This window comes from Salvia splendens, chromosome 14 (genome assembly GCF_004379255.2).
Source record: "Salvia splendens isolate huo1 chromosome 14, SspV2, whole genome shotgun sequence".
Taxonomy (NCBI): domain Eukaryota; kingdom Viridiplantae; phylum Streptophyta; class Magnoliopsida; order Lamiales; family Lamiaceae; genus Salvia; species Salvia splendens.
Window position 1 is genome coordinate 26,281,758 of NC_056045.1, and position 26,359 is coordinate 26,308,116.

General features: G+C 37.8%; 4 protein-coding genes and 1 pseudogene across 6 annotated transcripts; 3 read left to right on the forward strand and 2 right to left on the reverse strand.

Annotated features, from left to right (window-relative positions):
- Nucleotides 1-1,047: 1,047 nt before the first annotated feature.
- On the forward strand, nt 1,048-3,079 carry LOC121764761 (hepatoma-derived growth factor-related protein 2-like). Of its 3 annotated transcripts, none has more exons than XM_042160783.1 (3): nt 1,048-1,179; nt 1,767-2,441; nt 2,746-3,079. In XM_042160783.1, exons 2-3 carry the CDS (start codon nt 1,792-1,794, stop codon nt 2,900-2,902), a joined length of 807 nt encoding a protein of 268 aa, XP_042016717.1. In that variant the 5' UTR covers nt 1,048-1,179; nt 1,767-1,791; the 3' UTR covers nt 2,903-3,079. The 3 variants fall into 3 exon arrangements, with proteins under 3 accessions (XP_042016717.1, XP_042016716.1, XP_042016715.1); XM_042160782.1 differs by having other exon boundaries at nt 1,064-1,179; nt 1,756-2,441; XM_042160781.1 differs by lacking the exon at nt 1,048-1,179 and having other exon boundaries at nt 1,595-2,441.
- Nucleotides 3,080-3,585: 506 nt separating this feature from the next.
- On the forward strand, nt 3,586-5,044 carry LOC121763285 (60S ribosomal protein L44). The gene is made up of 4 exons (XM_042159278.1): nt 3,586-3,655; nt 4,400-4,579; nt 4,727-4,801; nt 4,893-5,044. Exons 1-4 carry the CDS (start codon nt 3,653-3,655, stop codon nt 4,950-4,952), a joined length of 318 nt encoding a protein of 105 aa, XP_042015212.1. The 5' UTR covers nt 3,586-3,652; the 3' UTR covers nt 4,953-5,044.
- Nucleotides 5,045-14,668: 9,624 nt separating this feature from the next.
- Nucleotides 14,669-15,358, reverse strand: LOC121764423. The gene has a single exon (XM_042160440.1). The coding sequence runs from the start codon at nt 15,356-15,358 to the stop codon at nt 14,669-14,671; it is 690 nt and encodes a 229-aa protein (XP_042016374.1).
- A 4,396-nt stretch (nt 15,359-19,754) lies between these two features.
- LOC121766138 (replication protein A 70 kDa DNA-binding subunit B-like) lies at nt 19,755-23,243 on the forward strand. The gene is made up of 12 exons (XM_042162483.1): nt 19,755-20,079; nt 20,354-20,500; nt 20,600-20,812; nt 20,918-21,095; nt 21,183-21,453; nt 21,531-21,633; nt 21,732-21,856; nt 21,938-22,016; nt 22,117-22,261; nt 22,364-22,524; nt 22,607-22,727; nt 22,831-23,243. The coding sequence occupies exons 1-12, from the start codon at nt 19,952-19,954 to the stop codon at nt 23,026-23,028; spliced, it is 1,869 nt and encodes a 622-aa protein (XP_042018417.1). The 5' UTR covers nt 19,755-19,951; the 3' UTR covers nt 23,029-23,243.
- Nucleotides 23,244-23,341: 98 nt separating this feature from the next.
- Nucleotides 23,342-26,251, reverse strand: LOC121766139 (annotated as a pseudogene).
- Between the last annotated feature and the right edge of the window lie 108 nt (nt 26,252-26,359).

The window sequence follows — 26,359 nt, forward strand, 5'->3', positions numbered from 1 at the left end:
GGAGTATTACATAAAGGTATAAGTTTATCTAAACAAGAAGAATATGCACCTAGTACTATATTATATACCGAGTATTTATTTTAAGAAGAAATATTGATCATATATGTATATTTTTATTTTAAAGCGTAAGATAGGGTAGTACATTTATATTTATTTTCTGTTGTTTGGCATGAATTATGCTATGCATTATTTGATTGATAATTATTGGATATATATAGCAAATAAAAATTGAATATTACTCCATAAACGAAGGAGAATTGAGAAATTTTTTAAATGAGAGGATTCTAGAGTGCCACCTAAAAAGATAAATTGTTGGATTTTAATTATGTTAAATATGTATAATAGAGTATAAGTCAAGTTGAATGTAAATTCCCTTCCCTTCCTTTTATTGCAAAGAAAATTACATTGTTGCAAACGTGGAAGATGCTTGATTTCCCTCTTCTATCATTAATTTTCCTATGTACCTCAATTTCCACTAATTACTAACGGCTTCATCCGTCCCATAAAAATAAGAGCACTTTTCTTTTATATATGTTTTATAAAAATAGTTCATTTCCATTTATGTTAAATTGTCCTTAACTCATTATTCATATACATTAATTTACTTACAACTTATATCATTATGACGTACCATTAAACACTAATAATAATGCGAGTTTCACCATCCACTAGCACTATTTTAAATTTTTTACTACTCTTCTCCTCTTCTCTCTTACTTTAATAATTATGTATTATTTTTCGTGTCATTTCAAATGTTGGTTGGGCTATGTTTGAAACAAAAATACCCTTATTCGTATTAAATCTCATTACATCTTACTTATTTCACGAGGCTACTAAATATGCTAGGCGTCGTATTCGTATATATAGGAAGATTTCATTCGAGAATATGCAAAAGAGAATTTAAGATCCTAAGTTTAGATACGTGTGTAAAAAAAGAAGATCGTTAAGAAGCTAAATCAACGGTAGACCAGAAAAATAATGGTTCTAGTGATGGTCGTGTCATCGTGTCCTATTTTCCTTTGTCGACAATTTAGTATATTGCTTTCTCTTCGTCGAACTACGCGGTGGAAATAGGAATCTGCCTAATTTTTCTGGCCACTTTTTGCCTGTCGGACTTTGGCCGGAAACCAAGCTCTTTCTGATTCTTCATTTCCCTCCGGTACATGCATGCATATTATGGTATGCTCGCATTCTTCGTGTGTTTCCTTTTCTTTATCTCATCTTCAAAAACACATCCACTCCATGTTTAAAACCTAGAAAAGGTGAATTTCAAGTTTAAGGATGATGATTTAGAAGAAATGCATTATGATGGTAATGGGAAATATAGCAATGACAACATTTTTGGTTTTTTAAGAGGTCCATTAACGCTTGGCGAATTAAATTTTTTTTGCCAAATTTTGAAAGTGATCTTAAAAATCATAAACTTTTGATATTGTGCAATTTTCCAACCTGACCAATGAGTTATTTCGACCTCCTACGTGGTTAGCCGTAAAATCTATGTGGCTCAATCTGAATTATGCATGAAACAATGTCGTTCCGACCTCCTAAAATTTGAATTGAAGTTGGATGGTATATGCATAATGTGATAAAAATATGTCACATAAATTTATTGGATTGGAAGAATGACCACGGTGAAAAATTGACACCCACCTTAAAATTTGTAATTTTTAAGGCCACTTTCAGCCACGAAACTTGAACAGTTTCTATGTTTTTTTTTACAATTTCCCTCCTCCTTTAATTTTGTTTAAAAAACAGAGTGCATGTAGGAGAATATTTTATTAAAACAAAGGAATGAGTAAAACGGAATCTAGTGAATCACCACCACCACCACCAAAAGCCGACCACCACGATGCCGGAGAAAAAGCACCAGCACCTCCACCCAAAGTCGACCGCCAGGAAAAAGCACCACCACCTCCCGACGACCTAAGCTCGTCCTCCTCCACCTCCGACGATGAGTGCTCCTCCGTCTCCTCTTCTCCTTCCTACAAATCCTCTAAAAAACCCCCCAAGCCGGAGCCCACGCAGCCTCCCCCGAATCAGGAGATGGAGCGAAGCCCCTCCGCGTACCGGATCCCGCCCTCTGTCTTCGAGCGCAACAAGTCGTCCGCCGCTGGGGACTGGAGCGCCGCCTCCAACGACTCCCTCTTCAGCATCCACGTCGGAAACATGAGCTTCACCAACGATCAGTACATGTATCGCTCCGAGGAGCTCACTCCGCCGCCTCCCGGAGGCGACCACATGTTTTCCTACCCCGCGCATTCCTCGAATGGAGGGGTGGCTGATATGCGGAGCTGCGAGCTTGGCCTCGCGGAGGCTACCATGCTCGAGGTGATCAAGGAGAATGAGGGCCGCAGTCCGCCCGTGCCCGTGCCCGCGGAAGTGCGAAAAGCGCGCCGTTCCGCGGGGAGCAACCAGAGCAACATGTCGTTCGCCTTTTCCACGTAAGTCATCTCTCTATTTTATAACTACTCTATAAAGGTGCAACTTAATTGATAAGACATTCACCGGCAAAACATTAAAATGTACATACTTCCTATTAAACAATCATTGAACATTCCACTTATGCTTAATAGATTAAATGAACCTATATAATTTCAAACTTAAAACCAATTAGTGATAACCGTAGTAATTCATCATAAGAGTTACAGTATGTAATGGTTTCAATTTTTTTACATTGATATTAGACATTTATTGATTTTATATGTGAATCGTCTAAATAAAAAAATTTGGATGTAATGTGATAAGAGCGGGAGGAGACACAGAGAGGATACCAAGCTCAATAAAGTCGCCGGAGAATACCCCAGTAGAGCCGCAGCAGCACGATGAACCAATAGAAAAAGGGGCTCAACCAGCTCGATCGAAATGGCTAAGTTGTTGCTCGTGTTGGCCATTTCGGTCGTGAGGAGAAATCGACACACAACATTTATGTATAAACATATTTTCAAGAACTAAGATGAACCTTTGCATCTTGATCATCTGCTGTAATGCATTTTCTCTATATACATAATCTAGACCTACTGTAATCTCATCGGATATTCTTGTGATTATTTAGGCCTATGTTTCACTTTATAAATGCATATATATTGTCGTGTTGTGTATATATTTCTTGGGTGCTAGAATCTAGTAACATTTTTCAAATTTTTTTTAATACAGAAATCAATACTCCATTATTCTATCTATGTGTTTTCCTTTTTGGATGACCCAGACATGGGCACATGGCAACATCTCTCAGCTAAAAACATGTGACTCAAAAATATCATGCTACTTTCTTCCTTTAAAAATAGCAATTATTTCTATTTTAATTAATTTCTTAAAATTATGCAATATTAACTTCAATTATTTTTAATAAAATATTATTTATACACATCACTTTATTTACTAGTTATATTAATAGAATTAACAGTTTAATATTTTGTGGACTTCATCCACATCATTTTAATGAGAAAAAAATATACCCAAAATTTTTGGATAGCGTATCCGGCCCGGCCCGGCCCGGCCCGAGTAGACGATCCTGAATTGACCCATTGAAGGCGCTTTTGTAGCACATATAATTGGGCCGGCCCATTAAGGCGGCCATATATACAACAAACCCTAAGTCTCAGACGGCTGCGAAACCAAATCACATTCGGTGCTCCTTTCTCCACCTCCAGCTATGGTAATCTCTCGCTTCACTTCTTCCTGTAGCTTTATTCTCTGCTAGATTTATGGCTTCAATATGAGAGTAATTTATACGGTCGTAAGATTTTTGATGATTTATTATAGTATCGCTTCTTTTGAGCAGAAAAAACCCAATTGATTCAGCTCTAGGGAAATCTATATGCTTCTAATTTGTGCTGTCTAATTTGTGCTGTCTTTCGTGCTGAATTGATATTGATTTAACACTCTCAAAATAAATCTTTATTAGTTTTTATGTGAATGGTGAACTAAGGAAAATCTCGGGGTTGTTTGGAATTGGATAGATGTGAGCATGTTGAGGTGATTGTTTTATTTTTGTTGGCATCACAATTTGCTTTCTGCTAGCAAGTGTATCTGTTCCGGTTGGTGATGATTTTGACCGTGGACGTAAATTTGTGCTCTTGATGGTTAGGCTGGAAGGGTTTTATGAGTTTGGTGCACCTATTTCTTTCTGGCTAAAATGATATTCCATAATCTGTCTGAAGAATGAGTTAGGCTCTTCCCCATCCATTTGTTAATTATTGCTGAACTTGAACTACATTGTGTGTTACTATTGGTTGGCTGTTTTCTGAAGCTGGAATACTTTTTGGTGTGGGCTTCCAATATTTTGGCTATGGGCTATTACTATTGGAGGTGTACTGGTAAACTGAGGAAATTGCTAGCTCCACGATGGATGTAGAGTTTGTTGTATGATGCTAACTTATTTGTTATTTTGCGGTTTTAGGTGAACGTTCCAAAAACCAAGAAGACGTACTGCAAGTCGAAGGAGTGCAAGAAGCACACCTTGCATAAGGTCACCCAGTACAAGAAGGGTAAGGATAGCTTAGCTGCTCAGGGTAAGCGTCGTTATGACCGTAAGCAGTCGGGTTATGGTGGTCAGACCAAGCCTGTTTTCCACAAGAAGGTATGAATTAATTTCCATATTGTTGTTGGTTTACTGAATGCACTGTAGCAATGAAATGGTACTTGTGCTGTTGTGATTGAGGCAGTTAAGCTAGAATTAATTTTGTATTTCATGCAAATAACGGAGAGCTTATCCTGTTCTGTTTAGGCTAAAACAACTAAGAAGATTGTGCTGAGGTTGCAGTGCCAGGGTTGCAAACATGTTTCCCAGCACCCGATCAAGGTTCGTGTTCTGATTCTTGCATTTTTCATAATGGCAGCATCATTCACATCATCTGTCCTGGCATTAATTTGTTCTCTTTTTCTTTTTGTAGAGATGCAAGCATTTTGAAATCGGTGGAGATAAGAAGGGCAAGGGAACATCGCTATTCTAATCTTATTGTTTTTACTGCATTGTTTTATTGACAATTTGCTTAGCTGCTCTAGCTAAAGTTTCGATTAAATATGAGACATGGTTCTGAGTTTAGATTTTCTACAAATGGATTACGTTTTCGCAATACAACAAATGGATTAAGCAACTTACTACCGAGCACTATATTTTTTTCATTGGCTTGATAATTTATTGCAAAATTGTTTTTTGACTGATAAATTTTGAATTACAGTTTGTTTGCATATTAGCAATTGTCTATTTTATTAAATTTTTAGGATATTGGCTCCTAATATCTTGAAACTTTTAAAATGTTTGTTTTTTTCTCATGAACTTATAATATTGTGACTTATGGTCTATGTTTGTTGTTGCTGTAAGTAACACATTATGTTTAAGTAATTTGATCGATTTTAATGAAAATTCTAATTTTTGTTTACATTTTATACTCTATGTTTTTTAAAAATAGCAACTATTTTCATTTTTAGTCCTACCTTATAATAGAAACTTTAGTATCCTTTTATTTTAGCACATCCATTAACTCTACTTTTACTATTTTTTTTCTCTTACTTTATTTATTTTTCTTACTTTATCAATTTTTCTCACTTATTTTACTAATTGTATATTAAAATTCGTGTCGTTACAAATATTTCTATTTTTTTAAATACGGAGGGAGTATTTGAATTTTGAATCTAAACCTGAATCTGAAAAAAAACCTCTGTTGTATGTTAAACTGCGTATTTTTTGAGTCAGATACAGCGTGACGCGTTTTGTGAGTGCTTCTTCGTCGACAATGAATAAGTAAACAGACAAAAAAGTACGTCAAATTTAGTTCTTCCTATTCATAATCAACATCGAATTCCTGAACATTTTACCATCTATAATCATGTTTAGGCAGATTTTTTTTACTCCCTTCGTTCCACAATAGATGTCTTACTTGTAAAATATGACATGAGATTTTAGGAGATGTAATTTTGAGTGTTAAGTGGAAAGAGAAAATAGTACTCCCTCAGTTCTATGTAATGGAGTCACTTCTTTTCGGTACGGAGATTAAGAAAGAGATATTAAATATATTAAGTGAAGAGATAATAAAGTAGGAAAGAGAGAAAAAAATAGAAAATAAAGTGACTTCATTACTATGGAAAGGAGGGAGTATATTTATATTAATATGAGAGAGAATTTTTTTTCAAAAAATGAAATATGACATCTTTTTGTGGGATAAACTAAAAAAAGTGTGACATTTATTATGAGATGCGGGGAGTACAAATTAAAATTAGAATGTATTTTTTAGAAAATATTTAGATGACTAATAATCTCGTATTAAGCCTAATCTGGTCAAAATTTCACTAATCTACAGTTGACCGTCAGTTTTTGATTGAACCGTCAAAAATAATCTGACGATGATTTCGTTTGTTTAATATAAGGACTTTTCAAATCCTCAACCCGAAGGCAACAAGCGCAGACCTTTATCTTGTCTGAATTTTGGGGAAGCCGGAGCTCAAATAGTAAGTAGGTAATGGAATTTGGAAAAGTATTATTTGTAGAAAAATGTGACTAAATTTCAAAGTTGATTAATTATCCTTTTTTTTCTTATTTGACCCAAATATTAATTGGTAAATGGACTTTTAATTTTTAATATGTGATAGGAAAATAATTCGGGATGTCAATCGGGTCGGTCCATCGGGTTTTTGGCCGGCCCTATTCGGGTTGCGGGTCAATCGGGTGCGGGCTAGTCGGGTTGTGATTTCTTTTGGGTTATAAAAGTTCAACCCTAACCCTAAAAGCTCGGGTTTCGGGCTAGCCCATCGGGTTGCAACCGATAAGATTAACATGCGATCAATCCAATAAATAATGACAAAAATTAGTTATATGCATAAAATGTAAAATATTTAGTTATGATCATTTGAGATATATGCTTAAACTTAATCATAAACATGATCAAATACTAATATTTGAGATATTTCATAGAATTTTAATGTATGTTTTAGAAATTTAAATATTTTTTAAGTGAAATTGAAGTTTTAAAATTATCTATCAATTATTATATTTGTAAAAATTCAATATATAATTTGTGTATGTAATATAAAATTGAAAGTTATTTTTTTTAGTTATCTATATTATAAACTTAATCAATGAAGTGTCGAATTAGGAGAAAAAATAGAATAATAGAACTTTATCTGGTTTTCGGGCTATCCCATCGGGTTTTCGGGTCTGGCCCTAACGGATTGCAGGCTAATCGGGTTTTAATTTTATCGGGTGAGAAATTTCCGGCCCTAGCCCTATAAATTTAGCAGGATATTCAGGTCAATCCACGGGTCGCAGGCTACACTGACATCCCTAAAAATAATTATTCAAAGATCCGACCTTTCATCTGTAAAACAAGAAAATAATAATTTTTCGAACAGATATGAGTTCACCAAACATTCACTTCCACATTATTAGTTTATTAAGAAGTTGATGTTGAATACATGCATCTACTGTGGTGGATCGGCAACGTGTAACTCATCAGCGACGATGGCAGAGAACGACGACCGAGATTTGGCAGGGGGTTTGCTGTAACAATGTTCCATATCTACACACCCACCCATGCATACGATTGATCATTTGCAAGTTTTATCGCATCGATCATAACATTCCTCTCTTTTTTCACCCTTAATTGAGACTATCATCGCCATCATCATAACCAAAACAAACACGATTTTCATTTTGAATATTCTTTTTTCTGGGAAAAGATAATTATGTGAATAAGATAGTTTAAATTTGTGCGTTGGATCTCCAATATAGCACATACCATATCGGGATGTATTCATATCCTTTTTATATATATTGTTCAATCATCCTTCTAAATCCCAGCCATTCAATTTCAAGATCTGATGGATGAAAATAATACCACATGTAATTAATTTAAATCATTTAATAAATCGAAAATGGCCTATTTAGTATACACAATGGAGTTGGTTATGGTAAGTAGCTTGATTTTCTCCAACAAAAGATTGCAGCGGTTTTCTTCTGCAATTACACGAATCTGTCTTCTCTCTCCAAATGTCATTTTCTCTGCTCCACAATCGTCGTTGAAGACAATTCTCGTTGAAGTCATAAGCAATACAAAATTTTGGTTATGTCTTTCGTCCTACAAAATCGTTTATCTTCGAGCCGTCGTTGATTATGGTCGTCAACAATGGAAGAAGGTAATTTAATTTGTTGATAATTAATCTGATTTCTTCAATTAAAATACGAATTGATGGAGTAACTGTTCAATGCAATTAGGTTTTCGAATTATTTTTTTGTTTATATGTGTTATACAGTGTCATGGTGTAGTTTAAGATTTACCGTGTTTGATTGTTCGTCGCACGTTTCGGCCATTCCCCAAGGGTTTAGCAATCCTTGGGGCTAGGGTGTATTATGTATTAAGTAACAAAACCATTAACAAAGTCCACGAGTTTCAGTCATTCAACTAGGGTTTAGATATCATCTTGGCTAGGGAGTAGTTTTCAATTATTTACATAATGTACATATATTACTCAATAATGGTTGTTTTAGTTTCAGTAATGGACAATTTATGATCTGTAATGTATATGTTTGCTGAGCCCTTTTTATTGCGATTTTATACAGTGGTGGTTGTACTTGAATGTTCTCCAGAATTGAAGCCCGTCGTCGGTCAAAAATTCCAATCCCTTGCTTTCGCTTTCGCGTTTTACGGTAAATATGCCCGCGCTGTTGGTTTTGATACGCGCAAACAAGAGATGAGAAAGGAGGATGATGTTACAACCTGGTATTATGTTGTATGCAATAGGGAAGGCAAGAAGAAGTCGAACGAGGATGTCCAATTGAATGCACAGTCTGGTTTTTATATGAAGCGCAGACGGTTATCCAAGCGTTGTGGTGGTAAAGCGAGTATATCGTTCTAGTTCTTCTCCGAAGGAGGAGTTCCAGATTATATTATTCAGGAGTTCAACGAGGTTCATAACCAATATATGGTTAAGTCAGAGCATCAGCAATTTATGACAATTTACGAAAGTTGGATGATGTACATCAGAAATTCATTCTTGACTGTTCTAAGGCTAATATAGGCCCCACACTTTCCTCTAAGGTGTTGAAGGAAATTCTCGGTGGGTTTGACCTAGTCGGTTGCACTGTCGGGGATATCAGGAATGCTTCTCGAGACATCAAGGCATACGCACATGATTTCGATGTGCAAATGGTGTTGGATGATATGGCTAAGAAGAAGGAAATGTCCAAGGCGTTCACATATCACTACGAAGTTAATACTACTAACCAGTTGGTTGCTCTCTTTTGGTGTGACGGTATGATGAAGATGAATTACCAGTTTGGTGATATTGTGGCTTTTGACTCCACGTACAACACAAACAGGTATAATTACAATGAACTGTAGTGTACATTACAACGCATATATTTGTACATTACTCAGTGCATTATAATGCTCGTACTATACATTACTACATAGCTAATGATGCATTATTCATTTGTGATGATGCTGACGATGCATTACTTTATGACACGCAAGTATTGTATGATCTTCACTCCTTTCACGGGAAAGGACAATCATGGAAGACCTGTAAGCTTCGCTGCCGGATTGGTGTGCAACGAGAAAACAGAGGCATTTGCTTGGTTGTTCAGGCATTTCGTTGAATGCATGGGTGTAGCACCCAAGATGATCATGACAGATCAAGACTTGGGCATGAGATCAACTATAGAAGAGGTTCTTGTTGGCACTCGACACCGATGGTGTATGTGGCATATAATGCATAAGTTGGTCACAAAGGTTCCAAACAGGTTGCTAAGGGACGAAGATTTCAAGAAGGAATTCCATGCCTGCGTTTGGACGGACCTGCTCGAACCCGCCAAATTCAAAGAGGAATGGAATAGAGTGGTGCAACGTCATGGGCTGGATGATATTGACTGGTTCAACACATTGTACGACTATAGGCACTTCTGGATACCGGTAAATAATTAGACATTCAATAATTGGTAGAACCCTTACAATAATGAAAACGCATTTATGATTACAGAAAACCGCGACCAAGGTCTCGTCTGAAAACAGTGACTGTTTTGAGGAAAAATTAGTGAATCGACGAGTAGGTGGTGCGGTAGGCGTTGAATATCGGCGATTAACGGTGGGTATTACCAAAAAATTAACCTTTTTCAGCCATACCTTTTCGTCGGCTTCAACTATATGGTCGCGCACGGTTGAAGTGATGTTTGGACAGTGAAACATACGATAATCGATGAATTTCTGCAGAGCTCCGGTTGCTTCTAGTGGCGCCTAGTGTTTTGCGAGTGGGGGGAATTTGGGGAGACGATTTGGAGTGATGGATTGAGGGTGAGACGTTTGGAGTGAGAGAGAGAGTGAGTAGATGGAAGGTCGTAGCAAAATCCCGCTTAATTTCCGCTCCTTCTGTTTTGAGCGGTTTTTGATTTTGTTGTTTTACTCTTTTACACATATAATGCATATAATATGCTTAATAATGCAACACATGACTAATTATCAAACTTTCATCCGGACCGCCCATCCATCTAATCTAACGGTTGTAAGTAAGAAGGAACTTCAATCTAAGGGGGCAATAGGAATCTAAGGACCGACGGCAACTGCAAGCCAAAGATTCTGCATTTCATCGACGATGTCGATGAGATTAGGAACCTGAATTGGTGCGGTTACGTCCTATCCGTGCTTGAGGCCACTTATCCCAGTTGGGCAAATGGCCAAAGTGTGTCTTTCACCGGGCCTATCCACTTCCTGGTGGTAAGTGAAATAATACATACATTATATGCAGTTATACATACATTTCGAAATGCAATGATGTGTCTATAACTTAGAAATGCATTATACATATAGATGGTTACATTATTGAACCTTATTTGTTGAAGTTATATAGTTCTGCCAATGTTACTACAGCTGTAATAATTGCATTACATGGATTTGATTGCACATTACTGATTTGCATTGAAAATGTAATTCCTTTGGCTACATTGTTAATATGTTTCGTTGCAGCATTTGTTAAGTTTTGGTAGCATTATTCATTACTGTGGTTAATCTATTGCATTATACCTCTATTAACCATGCATTATGTATATATTAATTTACATTATTGACCAGTTAAATTGTGTGGTTATTCTTTTCAGTGTGCTTATGTGGACCGCATGGTTCACATCCGGAGGCGAGTCATCCGTGCATGGCCGACAATAACGGGTTGGACGGAAGAGACCCTAAGGCAACGGGAGGACGCGGAGCGTGACCAGTTTGGAACTGGGAGGTTAGAGGCCCGGCTTGACAAGGAGAAATTTTTGCAGGAAGAGGATACTAGGAGGCTGGAATCTGTGAATACAGGAGAAGGAATTGCGCCAAGAAGGTATAGAGCGAAGCGTATCAGAGATAAGTTTATCGCTTCAAGCTCGCTGATGGCCCACACAATTTCGACGTGGGTAGATGATTTCAAAAGAATACATGTCGAGCTGCTTGACGATGATTGCGTTAGAGTTGGGAGTCAGATTGGGAAGAAGTTGTTGGGAGTGGAAGATCATAATGTGGTGGAAGATGAGGAGATTGTGACAAGACTGGCGCAGGCAAGGGATGATAAAGAGGAATACAGTCCGGAATGGATCGATGAGATGGAGAAGATGATGGCGGCCTACGACAAGAAGAAGACAATTAACACCAGCTTCGCTTGGCCATCATTTGTGTTGGATGGGTTTGACTGTCCTGACCTGTTTGCTACACAGCAAACACATGGGGCAGGGGTTAGTGGTGGTGGAGGCATTGATCCCCCAGTTGTTGATAGATCACATGATGCCCCAGTTGTTGATCCGCCGGGAGTTGAAGATCAGCAAGGAGACATGGCCATGCACGAGCCAAGAGGTGATGATATCCCTGATATCATATCAAATGATACTGGAGTTGCCGGATTTGAAGTCCCATCTGAAGTGCATACTTCAGTCGGTGCAACTGGTACAACATCAGACATGGCGGATGTTGGGGAAGTGCTGAGCAAAGCTGGGGTATCCATGAACAAACTAAACCCTTTGGTGGTCTCACTTTTGTACAATGTTAACATGTTTTAAATTTTGCTGCAATTGTGTACATGAGACTGAGTCATAAGTAGAAGATGGTGGTGTAGCAATTGGGGTGAGGAAAGATGGAGGTGGTACGGGATCAAAGAGAAAAACCAAGACAGTGAAAGCCACCAAGAAAACAACAGCGGCAGAGGAGAGTGGTGGAGCTGTAGGGGACATTGCCAATGTGTGTACATGTAAAACATTCCTTGCATTATATATTGCTATTGTTACATTATTGCCACTACAATTATGATTACATTACATTTGTGTCTGGCTTCATTATATAGGTTCAGGCTGACAAAGCACCACAGCCCATTAAGGAGGGGACTGCTAAGGGAGTGAAGGGGAAACAACTTGCAAAGGTGCTTGCTAAACTACATTATATGCTTGTAATTGTACATTATTTTGGTGGTTACATGCATTATGTGGCTTTTGTTTTTTACAAACAGAAACCTGCTCTAGCTAAGGAGAAGGGCATTGTGATTGCTGAAGCTGGAAAGGGTGGGAGTAGAAAAGAGTTACCCATTCCAATTGTGGCTGCGCAAGGAAAAGGAAAAGGGAAGGAGATCCAGCAGGAGGAGGCTGGAGATGTGGTAGGGAATAGCTTATTTCATTCAAACATTAAAGTTTTACCATGTATGGATGTTGCTCACTTATGTTAACCATATCTTCCATTCGTGCAGGAGGCTGCGAACCTGGCAACATCTCGAGTGAAGAAAGCTAGTCTGACTGCCAGGTGTCCGTTCAACGAGCTGGCTGTTAGAGCCAAGGCCAACAACGTTGACAAGGAGCTCTATTACTGGGTCCTTAGCACAACCGAAAAAACTAAGTGTTTTAATTTTGCTTGTGTTATTGTTGGCACATCGGTTAGTTTTGTTTAACTGTTTAATGCTATGCAGAGATTCCATTGTCTACCAAGACAGCTTCAAACAAACTGTGCAGAGTGAGTTCCAGACCTTAGCGCCGTTCAAGGCTGTGAGCCCCGCTATCATAGATACCTGGAGCTCGTACCTGAACAACATGGAAAAGCTCAAGGCACCTGAGACTGTTTCCAGGCTCTTCTTCTCTACAAATCCATGTGTGAGTGAACAATGTTATACTCTGATTTACAAATTATTGTTATAGGTACAAATAATTAACTAGTTTGCCAAATAAACTGTAGAAACACACCGTTGTCGACACTCCTCCTGAATGGACATAACAAAGGCAGTTTGATTCGTTCTGTACTATACTATTCAAGGAAGCGCTTGGAACGGGAAGCTTCCAATGAGAGAAATGTGATATGGTGAGCGATATTATAATAATGTCACTGAGATTCATTAATAATGTACACAATAATGTGTCATGTAATGTACCTTTCATTGTGCAATTCTTTTTCCCAATTTGGGGTGCGATCCATCAGTACATGGTGTGTTTCGATCTGCCAGATGGCAAAATGAACATCATCGACCACAGTTTGGCTGAACCACACGGCTCGTTCAGCGCAAAGTATGGCAACAAACCCTCTCTTCTGGTACGTAATGTGTTTACTCAGTTACGTTGCATTATAGTAAACAAAATGTACGTTATATCGAGTTCTTACACACTTTTCCTATTTGATGTAGAAAAAATTCATGGCAGATGCACTTACGAAGTGCAAGGTTCCCAAAATGGCAGGGCATGTCTTTAATGTAGTACCCATGTGGTGACAATGCCCTGGAGGAACAACTTCTGTACCATGGAGACAGGGTCTACGTCATGCGGCATATGGAGACGTACTTTGGAGAAAGAGTGAAGGAATAGGAGTACGAATTCAACGCCAAAGGGACAAAGAGCTTGGAGATGTTCCGAATCAAGTTTACAAAGACCCCCCTTACTTGTGCACACAACTCCAGATGTGACATCAACCAAACTAAAGTCACCAGGTATTGGAGAGAGAGGTCGCCTAAGTTCAACTTCGAACAATGGGTCGACCATTATGGGCTGGAGTGAGTGATCGTTTAGACTGGGGTGAGTGAGTGTATGGATGTTGATTGGACAATTATGGGCTGGTGTGATTGTTTCAACTCTCGAATTTTTTCGATAACTCATGTTGGAAAGTGAAAATAGCCGAGTTGTGGCTTGGTATGTTTTGAACAATTTGTAGTGTGATTCTTGCAAGCAGACACATGTAATTGTTCTATCTTACAGAATAATGAAACGTCACTCCATAAGAATATCGAATAGGAAGAAAATAATGTAGACAAGTTAACTGTATTTTTATAATAATGTAAAATTAACTGAAAATCATGGATATAAATATCCGAATAATGAACGTAGTGTGCTTATTAATTAAATGTACTATAATATTAATGTACACTCAATTTAGTGCTTGTTAATAATAATGTACAACTGCAAGGCTAACAATGAACATTATCAGTTTCGTAATGCAATGTATAATGTACATAATGTGTCTAATAATGAACTGTAATAGAAAAATTGTATAGAGTAAGTGAAGTGCTAGTAACCAATAATGTATAACTTCGGCAATGATAATGAACGCTAACAGATAAATAATGCAATGATATTATGTATAAAATGTTGACAGTGGTAATACTATTAATACTACGACAACGAATTGAATCATAAGACTAATCCAAAAAACAAAACCAATAATGGTGTGTGGTACAAAATATATCAAGCTTGCCTCTTGCCCTTCCGCAACTCTTTCTCCATCGCCATCTCTTTAAGCATTGGACAATTTATAGAGTCGTGATGGCCCATCTCATCGCACGCCTTACACCGTCTAAGAGGCCTAGTAGCATCCTTTATAGTCTTTTCTCTCTTGGAAATCAGACGGCTCGCTGAGCTGCTAGCGTGGCCCTTGGTCTTGACAACATCCGGAGGATAGACCTCAACTACTTCAGGCCATACCATACCATAGAACTCTTCAATCATTCGCCTCTTTTCAGAGGTGGGCATTGTAGGAGTTCCAGCTTGAAGAGAATTACCAAGCTCTCCTACACCACCTACGAATGCACGAAGCACTTCAATGTCCGTCTCAAATCGTTGAAGAAAACCATAAAACATCGAAATCCCTTGATTTGAAGCAGTTTGCCTATCGTCAACGATGGACCTGGTAGGCAGGGCATCATCAAACTCCCCATGTACAGCATTGGCTAACGGAGTCTTCATCCATCTGCTTTCGCAGTATTTATCTGGAATTTTTTTCACTTCATTGTTCCTGAACAAAAAAAAGATATGGCTGCACAAATATCCCTGCCTACCGAAAAGTTTGCATTCGCACGAGTATGAGTCATCAGTCTTATCGTGAATCACATAATATGAATTGCGATTGTTGTCCCCAAGCTTGTAGGTGTCAACCATATCTGTAGATGAAAATCCAAGCACGCGGCATCTGTCATTACCCTCAACAATTTCTTTTTATATTTTCTTGAACATACTATAGGTGTACAGCATCGAAGCATGTTTCTCGAATGGCAAAGCAGTGGCCAATATGGGCAGGGCAGTGGCATCGTGGTAGTCCAACATTGTTCTACTGTTCCGCTGGAATTCAACGGCATGGTTGAAATTCAAGTAGAATTCGGTAATGTTAGCCCGGGGCTTCAAATTTTTTTTATAGAAGCTGTTCTCCGATTCGGATATGGACGTTGTCCTAATCATCGAACCCAGAGGAAAGTCTCTGAAGTAAGCCAGTATCCAGAAGTGCCTATAGTCGTACAATGTGTTGAACCAGTCAACGTCTTCCAGCCCAAGACGTTGCACCACTCTATTCCACTCCTCTTCGAATTCGGCGGGTTCGAGCAGGTCCGTCCAAACGCAGGCATTTAATTCCTTCTTGAAATCTTCATCCCTTAGCAACCTGTTTGGAACCTTGGTGGCCAACTTGCATTATATGCCACATACACCATCGGTGTCGAGTGCCAACAAGAACCTCTTCTATAGCTGATCTCATGCCTAAGTCTTGATCGCAACGGCGCCAAAACTTGACGTGTAATTTTAGGTCTTTTCAAATCATAATATATATGCACTCAAGTTCACAAAATTATCCCTAATATTACCACTTCACTGCAAGAGTACAGCTTCGTGTGTAGTAATTTAAGGTGTCGATCCACAGGAAAGGTAAGTTCGTTTAACTCCAAATAAATAAAAATAACAGGAAAGATGAATGTTTTTGTTTGAAGTTTGTTTTCTGAAAATAATGAAAAATAAGCTTGAATTCAAATTAACACAAGTGAGACAATTGTTACTCCAAACACTTGTAAACTAGACACAGATTAATCCTATGCATTCAATTCTATATCAAACGTTCGGGACAATTTAAAATTATTCAACCTGCAAGCACTGAACATGTTAGCATCAACTAGTCAAAGAATAGCTAAACACTTACTCTTTAAACCAAATTCAATAATCCTAAGAACCCTACGGAAGCGCGAGATTCAAAGTAAAATTGTAATTAAGATCAAAATCCATTATCAAGTTGTCATCTAAACAATTCCAATTGATAATTTATCACCACCACAATCCATCTCAATTCAAGCTAAAGAGGCATTAAATCAAGACTATAGAATTATCACTAAAGATGCACCTAAAGTAATAAATTCATTCAATTAAATAAGTAGTAATAAAGAACATGAGATAAAAACGAGCATAGAATAAATCACGAAATCAAAATGTCATACTATGTGTTCGGAGTAACACAAGATTCTTAGCCTAACATAATTAAACCAAGAACAATGATAAATGGAGATAAAACCCTAGAAATCATAGAGTAAATTTGGAGTAGATGATGGCTGGAATTTTCTCCTTTCTCTAAAAGTAGCGTCTGCTTCCTCCAAAGTGGTGTCTACTTTTTTCTCCACAAACTGCCCCCTTTTATATATTTTTTCCTTAACCAAATAGGTCACAACCACTTTTTGTAAATATTGGGCTTCGTCCTTTTTTCAAATAATTGATGGGCCATCTTACTTGATTTGCTGCCAAAACATATAAAATTCAATTTAGTCATCAAAAATTTAAACTTTGTACCACACATAGATCTCCCCTCTACATGAAAATATATTAATTACTATATAATAATTAAACTTCAATAATTAATTAATGGATGATTTTCATATAAAATCAGGAGAAATATTTGAGTAAAATTAGCATTATTTGATTTACATCAAGTGCCAACAAGAACCTCTTCTATAGCTGATCTCATGCCTAAGTCTTGATCTGTCACAATCATCTTAGGTACCACACCCATGCATTCAACGAAATGCCTGAACAACCAAGCAAATGCCCCTATTTTCTCGTTGCACACCAATCCGGCAATAAAGGTTACAGGTCTTCCATGATTGTGCTTTCCCGTGAAAGGTGTGAAGATCATACAATACCTGCGTGTCACAGAGTAATGCATCGTCAGCATCATCACAAGTGAATAATGCATCATTAGCTATGTAGTAATGTATAGTACAAGCATTATAATGCACTGAGTAATGTACAAATATATGTGTTGTAATGTACACTACAGTTCATTGTAATTATACATGTTTGTGTTGTACGTGGAGTCAAAGGTTACAATATCACCAAACATGTGGTAATTCCTCTTCATCATACCGTCACACCAAAAGAGAGCAACCAACTGGTTAGTAGCATTAACTTTGTAGTGATACGTGAACGCCTCAGACATTTCCTTCTTCTTAGCCATATCATCCAACACCATTTGCACATCGAAACCATGTGCGTATGCCTTGATGTCTCGAGAAGCATTCCTGATATCCCCGATAGTGCAACCGACTAGGTCAAACCCACAAAGAATTTCCTTCAACACCTTTAAGGTAAGTGTGGGGCCTATATTAGCCTTGGAACAGTCAAGAATGAATTTCTGTTGTACATCATCTAACTTTCGATTAATTGCCATAAATTGCTGATTCTCTGACTCAACCATATAATGATTATGAACCTCGTTGAACTCCTGAATAATATAACCTGGAACTCCTCATTCGGAGAAGAACTTGAATGATATACTCCCTTTACAACCACAACGCTTGGATAACTGCCTGCGCTTCATAAAAAAACCAGACCGTGCATTCAATTGGCCATCCTCGTTCGACTTCTTCTTGCCTTCCCTATTGCATACAACATAATACCAGGTTGTAACATCGTCCGCCTTCCTCATCCCTTGTTTGCGCATATCGAAACCAACAGCACGGGCGTATACATCTTAAAACGCGAAAGCGAAAGCAAGGGGATTGGAATTTCTGACCGACGACGGGCTTCAATTCTGGAGAACATTCAGGTATAACCACCACTGTATAAAATCGCAATAAAAAGGGTTCAGCAAACATATACATTAAAGATCATAAATCACCCATTACTGAAACTAAAACAACCATTATTGAGTAATATATGTACATTATGTAAATCATTGAAAACTACTCCCTAGCCGAGATGATATCTAAACCCTAGTTGAATGACTGAAACTCGTGGACTTTGGTAATAGTTTTGTTACTTAATACATACTACACCCTAGCCCCAAGGATTGCTAAACCCTTGGGAAATAGCCGACACGTGCGCCGAACAATCAAACACGACCAAACATAAAATAGACTGCTCATCACACATATACATTACAGATCATAAATCGTCCATTGCTGAAACTAAAACAACCATTAGTGAGTAATATATGTACATTATGTAAACCATTAAAACTACTCCCTGGCCGAGATGATATCTAAACCCTAGTTAAATGACTGAAACTCGTGGACTTTTGTAATGGTTTTGTTACTTAATACATACTACACCCTAGCCCCAAGGATTGCTAAACCCTGGGGAATGGCTGAAACGTGCGCCGAACAATCAAACACGGCCAAACTTAAAATAAACTGCTCATCAAACATATACATTACAGATCATAAATCGTGCATAATTGAAACTAAAACAACCATTATTGAGTAATGTATGTACATTATGTAAATCAGTAAAAACTACTCCCTAGCCGAGATGATATCTAAACCCTAGTTGAATGACTGAAACTTGTGGACTTTGTTAATGGTTTTGTTACTTAATACATAATACACCCTAGCCCCAAGGATTGCTAAACCCTTGGGGAATGGCTGAAACGTGCGACGAACAATCAAACACGGTAAATCTTAAACTACACCATGAAACTGTATAACACATATAAACAAAAAAATAATTCGAAAACCTAATTGCATTGAACAGTTACTCCATCAATTCGTATTTTAATAGAAGAAATCAGATTAATTATCAAAAAATTAACAAATTAAATCACCTTCTTCCATTGTTGACGACCACAATCAACGACGGCTCGAAGATAACGAGTTTGTAGGACGAAAGACAACCAAAATTTGTATTACTTATGACTTCAACGAGAATTGCCTTCAACGACGATTATGGATCAGAGAAAATGACATTTGGAGAGAGAAGACAGAATCGTGTAATTGCAGAAGAAAACCGCTGCAATCTTTTGTTGGAGAAAATCAAGCTACTTACCATAACCAACTCCATTGTATATACCAAAAAGGCCCTTTTTGATTTATTAAATGATTTAAATTAATTACATGTGGTATTATTTTCATCCATCAGATCTTGAAATTGAATGACTGAGATTTAGAAAGATAATTGAACAATATATATATATATATATATATATATAAAGGATATGAATACATCCTGATAGGATATGTGCTATATCGGAGATCCAACGCACAAATTTAAACTATCTTATTCACATAAACGAAGTGGCGCCATTGTCTAAATTGGAAATTCCCGCTTTAATTCGCAAGAAAACTGCGCGCGCGATTTCGAGTTTTACAAAACCCTCAGTTTCCCTTCACTCTCTCACGCCTCACTCCAATTCTCACCCTTTTTTATCTAGCTAGATCACCATCTGTTTATCTGCTTCACCGCCGCCTAAATTTTGCTGTAAAGTATAGTGAGAGAGAGGAGAAGATGGCAAAATCTGTAACCTCAGATGCTATTTCGGTTATTCTAGCAAACCCATTCCCAGATTCTTCATCCGATTTGCCTGAAATCGTTGTACAAGTCGTCGATCTCAAGCCCACCGGCAACAAATACATGTACGTCTTTAGTTTTGATTTTATCTTTTTATTTGAGTTCTGTGACTTGATTTAGTTTCATATTTTGTCAAATGTTGTTTATGATAAGTAGATAACTGGATCTAGTGTATGTTGTTGTGGTGGAGATTTTCGATTTTTCTAGAAATTAGCTGAATTGGTGGACGGCGTGATTCCTAGTTTTGCGTTTTACTTCTTAGATCTGATTCGGTAATTAGGTCAAAATTAGAAATGATTTACTTTTGGATCTGATTCATATGGTGTGGAATTGTCGTAGGTTCATGGCGAGTGATGGCAAAATGAAGGTGAGGGCTCTGTTGCAGTCGACTCTAGCGTCTGAAGTGACATCTGGGAACATCCAGAATTTGGGGCTTATTCGTGTGCTTGACTACACTCTCAATGACATCCCAACCAAGAATGACAAGTAATTTTTCGCTTGTTGCTATGGTTTGCTTAGTGAATAATTCATTCTTATTTGTTGTGTGAAGTTGGTGTAATAATGCTTGTACTTTCTTTGCTATAGGTTTTTGATTGTGTCAAAGTGTGAGGTTGTGTTGTCTGCACTTGAGGCCGAGTATAAGGCTGATGTTAAGGTTGAGGACAGTGGGAATTCTTTGAAACAGAACCAGGAAATGGATGCTGATGTGCAAATTGAGTCTCCTGGTATTGTGTTGAAGCCAAAACAGGAAGTTGTCACTAAATCTGCTGCTCAAATTGTTCATGACCAGCATGGAAAGTAAGATATGCTTTATTTGTTTTGCTTTTATTTGTTAATTTACTAAGTTTATGGAATATTTTTAAGGGGATTTGTATCTTATGAGTGGGATGTGATTAATGGCAGTGCGGCACCAGCTGCCCGAATGGCAATGACACGTCGAGTCCATCCACTTGTTTCTTTGAATCCTTATCAAGGAAACTGGACAATTAAAGTCCGGGTCACGAGCAAGGGAAACATGCGGACTTACAGGAATGCTAGAGGAGAAGGCTGTGTATTCAATGTAGAGTTGACAGATGAAGATGTGAGTAAAGGATTAGATTACTTTTAAAGGTTAAGATGTTAATTGTGTTGGTGCTGTAGTAACCGTGTCTGATTGTCAAATTTTCAGGGCACTCAAATACAAGCAACCATGTTTAATGATGCTGCGAAGAAATTCTTTGATAAGATTCAGATGGGGAAGGTTTACCATATATCAAAGGGAACCTTGAAAGTAGCAAACAAGCAATTCAAAACTGTGCAAAATGATTATGAGATGACCTTGAATGAAAATTCAGTAGTGGAAGAAGCCAGCAATGAGACAACCTTTATTCCTGAAACAAAATTCAGTTTCACCCCAATTGATGAGTTAGGTCCATTTGTCAACGGAAGGGAACTTGTTGGTAAGTGACCACATTAAATCTACCGAATTCTTGCTGCTCTAATATCAGCATATTAATGTATATTTTGACTGTTGCAGATGTTATTGGTGTGGTTCAGAGCGTGTCTCCTACAATGAGCATTAGAAGAAAAAGCAACAATGAAACTATCCCAAAGCGTGATATAGTCATTGCTGATGAGACGTATGTGCCTACTCTGTGATATTGACTGTGTTTATGCAGTTTAGTAATGTAGATGTATATATATTTAAACTAGTAGTACCATTTGATTTTGATTTCAGTAAGAAAACTGTGGTGGTGTCTCTGTGGAATGATCTAGCCACTAGTGTCGGGCAAGAACTTCTTGATATGGCTGATAAATCTCCTGTAGTTGCTATAAAATCTCTCAAAGTTGGCGAATTTCAAGGTATTGAAATTGATGATCACACTTATTTCATTATTATGTAGTTAAGGCAATCTGACAATCAGCATCTGTTTTATTATTCAGGTGTATCACTATCGGCACTAAGTAAAAGTATTGTATTAGTTGACCCTGACACACCGGAAGCCAAAAAGCTGAGATCTTGGTAAGGAAGAGTAATTCTATCAATCTGCAAACTCTCTCTTTTCGTATTTACGAGTAAGCATATTTAACCCTCTTTACTGTTGTGATCTTTTCGTGCACAGGTATGATTCTGAAGGCAAAGACACTTCTTTGGCTGCTATTGGTAATGACTCAAGCCCGTCCAACAGAAATGGAGCTCGCTCCATGTACACTGACAGAGTTACCTTATCTCATATCACCAGTAACCTTTCCTTGGGAGAGGACCAGGTATCTATCTAGCATCTCTGATATATAAATATGCTGACCTCTATTGATCATATCAATTATCGCTTATCACCCTAACATGGTTTATTTGTTTCTTCTTTATAGCCTGTATACTTCTCCATCAAAGCATACGTTAGTACCATCAAACCTGATCAAGCAATGTGGTACCGTGCTTGCAAGACCTGCTCCAAGAAGGTTACTGAAGCCGTGGGATCTGGCTACTGGTGTGAAGGGTGCCAGAGAAATGAAGGCGGCTGCAATTTGAGGTATGCACATTGAATTCATTTGATCATGTTACCAGTCCACCTACCAAATTTGTTAACACAACCAATTCATTGCTTGTTGCAGATACATAATGGCATTGAAGGTCTCTGATGCAAGTGGTGAAGCGTTTGTTTCAGTTTTCAATGAGCAAGCGGAAAAAATGATTGGATGCACAGCTGATGAGCTGAATGAGATAAAACTTCATGTTAGCATCCCATATTCCCATCCATTTAGAAAACCATTCATATATGTGCTTGATTGCAGTAATAACGTCTGATAACTTTGTTTGTTGATGCATATGGTTTCAGGATGGAGAGCCTACTTATCAGAAGAAACTGAAGGAGGCAACATGGGTTCCTCACCTTTTCCGTGTCAGCGTCACTCAAAATGAATACAACAATGAGAAGAGGCAGAGGATAACCATCAGAGCTGTTGCCCCAATTGATTATGCAGCTGAATCCAAGTATCTGATTGAAGAAATGACAAAGATCAAAGTATCTAACTAGTTGCATAATGGATAATCTGCTTAATTGGTGAACTGTCTGCCTCTGTTTTTATTTATTTATTAGGCTTTAGGTCTTGTTTAGGAATCCAACTATCTGGTTAGAAATTATTGTAATATAATGCTAATATGGTTTTGAGCTGCAAGTTCTGTTTGGGAAGGATCTTCACATTTTGTAGAAGTTTAATTTAGCTTAAACAGCTTGCTCATTTTATATCAGTTTATCTTTGAGCTGTTCATGCCAAATCTGGACAAGTTCAGGTCAAGTTCGGATTCAATTTAGGGATGTTGAGCTCAAAGTTCAATTTATTATTGAGTTTTGAGTTTGAATATCATATAGTTCAATTTAGGGCAATGTCAAATCTTTACACTCAATAAGCATACATACAATGTCTTATCTCTAGAAGAGAGAAGCAGTTGATTCTATCAAAAACTAGGACAGATAATTCTATGAAGACTGAGACACTATGGGAGTCTAAAGCTGGTGATCACAGCTACTATTTTATCGAGTAGGCTATATGCATCCTCTTCTCCTACTGTGACGGACTTGTCCACTGCTGGTAATGATGGAGGCTCTCTGGGAAGTCTGTAAAGAGTCCGTCAACCCCAACCTCATTTATCCAGAATGCATATTCTTTATACGGGTCTTGGCTGAAGTTGAAGCGCAGATACGGATACTCATTCCTGAAAGTGTATGGATGTACCTGATCAACAGTGCAGCAACAAAGTTAAAGGAAATGATCTGATCCTCATTTTCTTGGCATTGCTATAAGCTTCAATGGCAGAGGATTGTATTAAATTTGAGTGACCGATTATTGGAAACACTTTAGTACTGCACACAACCACATACATACATACATACTGTCTGCAGGTTGTTGTAAGACACATGAACAAGTTCAAGAAAGTGTTGTGTTCGTGCTGACAGACTAACGGGCTATACGAAATTGCTATGCACAATCATGTTAGGTGAAGCAAACTACAGGGCCAACATCACCAGTAACTAAGATTAGAGTTACTAACTTAAGAGATCACATTTCTTTCGCCGAAAAGTAAAAAAAAAACACGGCTACCTGAAGTTTATGAGCATGAGCTCTGGCTACAAGATCGGTTGGAGTTTGCAAGTATTTTTTTGCTACAGGAATAATGGTCTCCTTCCAGGGCCCGATTCCCACAACATATTCACTGATATACTGGAGATATTTATCCGAAGTGATCTCCCAGTATGACTGCAATCCAGCAACAATTAGTAAACATTACAGAAAGCCATGGCAGAAGGGCACACTAAAAGTACAGACCTGATTTGTGTCTTGAGTTGGCACTGTCGTGTCATCAATAAGAAATATCTTGGGCAGGTCAGTCAGTTTCGATACATAGGTAAGCGAGGTGGGAGCAAACGACTGAATAAATGCCGGTTGTTTCATCCACTGCTTGGATAGATAAGTGCCTTTGTATCCATGCTTTATGAGCGTCTCAACAAAAACATCCTCAAACTTGTTACCACCTGGCCATTTCACCTATTGATATATGGTGGAACGAGCCATTCTCATAAAAAAATATTTGATGATGAAATATATTTGAAAATCGGTATGCAGCAAGAGGAAGGTAGCTCACACGTTGATTAACGAAAACTGGATTTTTTATCTCCGGATATATTCCGACAACCCTGGGCGCATCCAGAGCAATTTGAATATATTCGTCAAATGTGATGATAGAAAACATTCCTGCATTACAAAAGAAAATTGAGGCTTGATCAGATATCACATTCAAAGAAAACAATCCTTCATTAGTAGTATCAGTTAACATTGTGATAGAAGAAGTTTTTGGCTAAATAAAAGAAGCTAATCATGAATGTCAAGCACGAACCGTTGTACTGAGGATCACGGTACTCATATCTCTGATTCACCCGCAACGTCTTTAACTCTCTTAGAGTGAAATCAACTGCAATATCATTGGCATTGAGAGTCAATTAAATACAAAAAAAATGTACATGAACATCATCACTATTTTCATTCACCTGGAAAAAAGCCTGTCATATTGATCCCTTGAATCTCGTAGGTCCTTTTCTGTCCGGCGAATTCTGTGTGCTTGGCTACATCAGTCGTGTTATCGAGGATTACGTCATGGAAGCATATAAGAACACCATCTTTTGAGGCTAAGATATCAGCCTCTATGAAATCAGCACCGTCTTCAATAGCTCTCTGCAAAGTTTATCAAGCAATCAGCATTCACTACTATTTTAAGAAAAACATTATATTCCAAAAACCATACGATGTAGGCGGCAGTGGTTTCTTCAGGAATTACTCCACTGGAGCCACGATGTGCAACGTTATATGGACGAAACGTTTGTAATGGCTGCTTTTTTCCATCATTTATCCTGCTCGGGAGTGGGTAAAGAGCTCGAGCAGAGCACCCAACAATAAGTAGCAGGAAAACAAAAGGAACAAGGCCTGCAAAGCATAGGCAAAACTAATACTCCTCACATTTAAGCATTAAAAACATGGAGTATTATACAATCTTATGTGAATTAGCAAATTATTACCTTTAATGTGATTTTTTTGGGAAAAACCCACAGCTCATTCACAATTATAAACAGCAATCAGTACCTGGCTTAAACAAAAGCCCAACTCTCTTTTCTAGAAAAAAATACTAAGAATTAAAATAACTAGAAACCCCTCATACTAAATATGACTTTTTAAAGCTCACTAATTCCTTCATTGGTAAAAATCAGAGGGAATTTACTTCATATATCCTTACATCTAATGCTAAGACAGTAACATGCAATAAAATGTTTCCACTTTACAGCCATTTGCTACTCCATAAAACAGCAACATATGCACATGAAACATGCCCAAAACAACCACATTATCCACACCATTTCATAAAAATCGGATCTTTTAGAAAATTCTGAAAAAGCAAAGAAGCAGCAAGTGTATAAAATCTCGTAGAACACAAATGAGGAAAACAGAAAAAGAGAACGTTGATGAGATGCAACTCACGGGGTGAAGCCATTGGAGTGAAGAGTCTCTTCTTGAAACACCACAGACTTGAACTGAATCATTATAAATTGTAGTTGAGGGCGAGGAATTAGACGTGGCGATTCGAATATTCGATAATCCACCGACGCCATTCGCTCTGGAGTCGACGGGAGTGTCATCAAGGGTTTCAACGGCTCTGATTGACTGTCGAGTTCTGCTTACTCGTTTTGAGGGGCCAATTATTCTGCAGTGTTATTAGATTTTGATGAGGATTGTGTGGCCACTGCCATATCTATCAATTTATATGATTCTACAATGATGGATCATTCTTCTCCAATTACTTAATTAATGATTAGTGTT

Bases quoted from the DNA above. Each gene is read 5' to 3' on its own strand.
- LOC121764761 (XM_042160783.1), top strand. From the start codon at position 1,792: ATGAGTAAAACGGAATCTAGTGAATCACCACCACCACCACCAAAAGCC. The intron at 2,442-2,745 runs GTAAGTCATCTC...TAATGTGATAAG, and splicing joins ATGTCGTTCGCCTTTTCCAC to AGCGGGAGGAGACACAGAGA.
- LOC121763285 (XM_042159278.1), top strand. The intron at 4,580-4,726 runs GTATGAATTAAT...TGTTCTGTTTAG, and splicing joins AGCCTGTTTTCCACAAGAAG to GCTAAAACAACTAAGAAGAT. The intron at 4,802-4,892 runs GTTCGTGTTCTG...TTCTTTTTGTAG, and splicing joins TTTCCCAGCACCCGATCAAG to AGATGCAAGCATTTTGAAAT.
- LOC121764423 (XM_042160440.1), bottom strand. From the start codon at position 15,358: ATGGTTGACACCTACAAGCTTGGGGACAACAATCGCAATTCATATTAT.
- LOC121766138 (XM_042162483.1), top strand. From the start codon at position 19,952: ATGGCAAAATCTGTAACCTCAGATGCTATTTCGGTTATTCTAGCAAAC. The intron at 22,017-22,116 runs GTAAGGAAGAGT...TTTCGTGCACAG, and splicing joins GCCAAAAAGCTGAGATCTTG to GTATGATTCTGAAGGCAAAG. The intron at 22,525-22,606 runs GTATGCACATTG...TGCTTGTTGCAG, and splicing joins GAAGGCGGCTGCAATTTGAG to ATACATAATGGCATTGAAGG.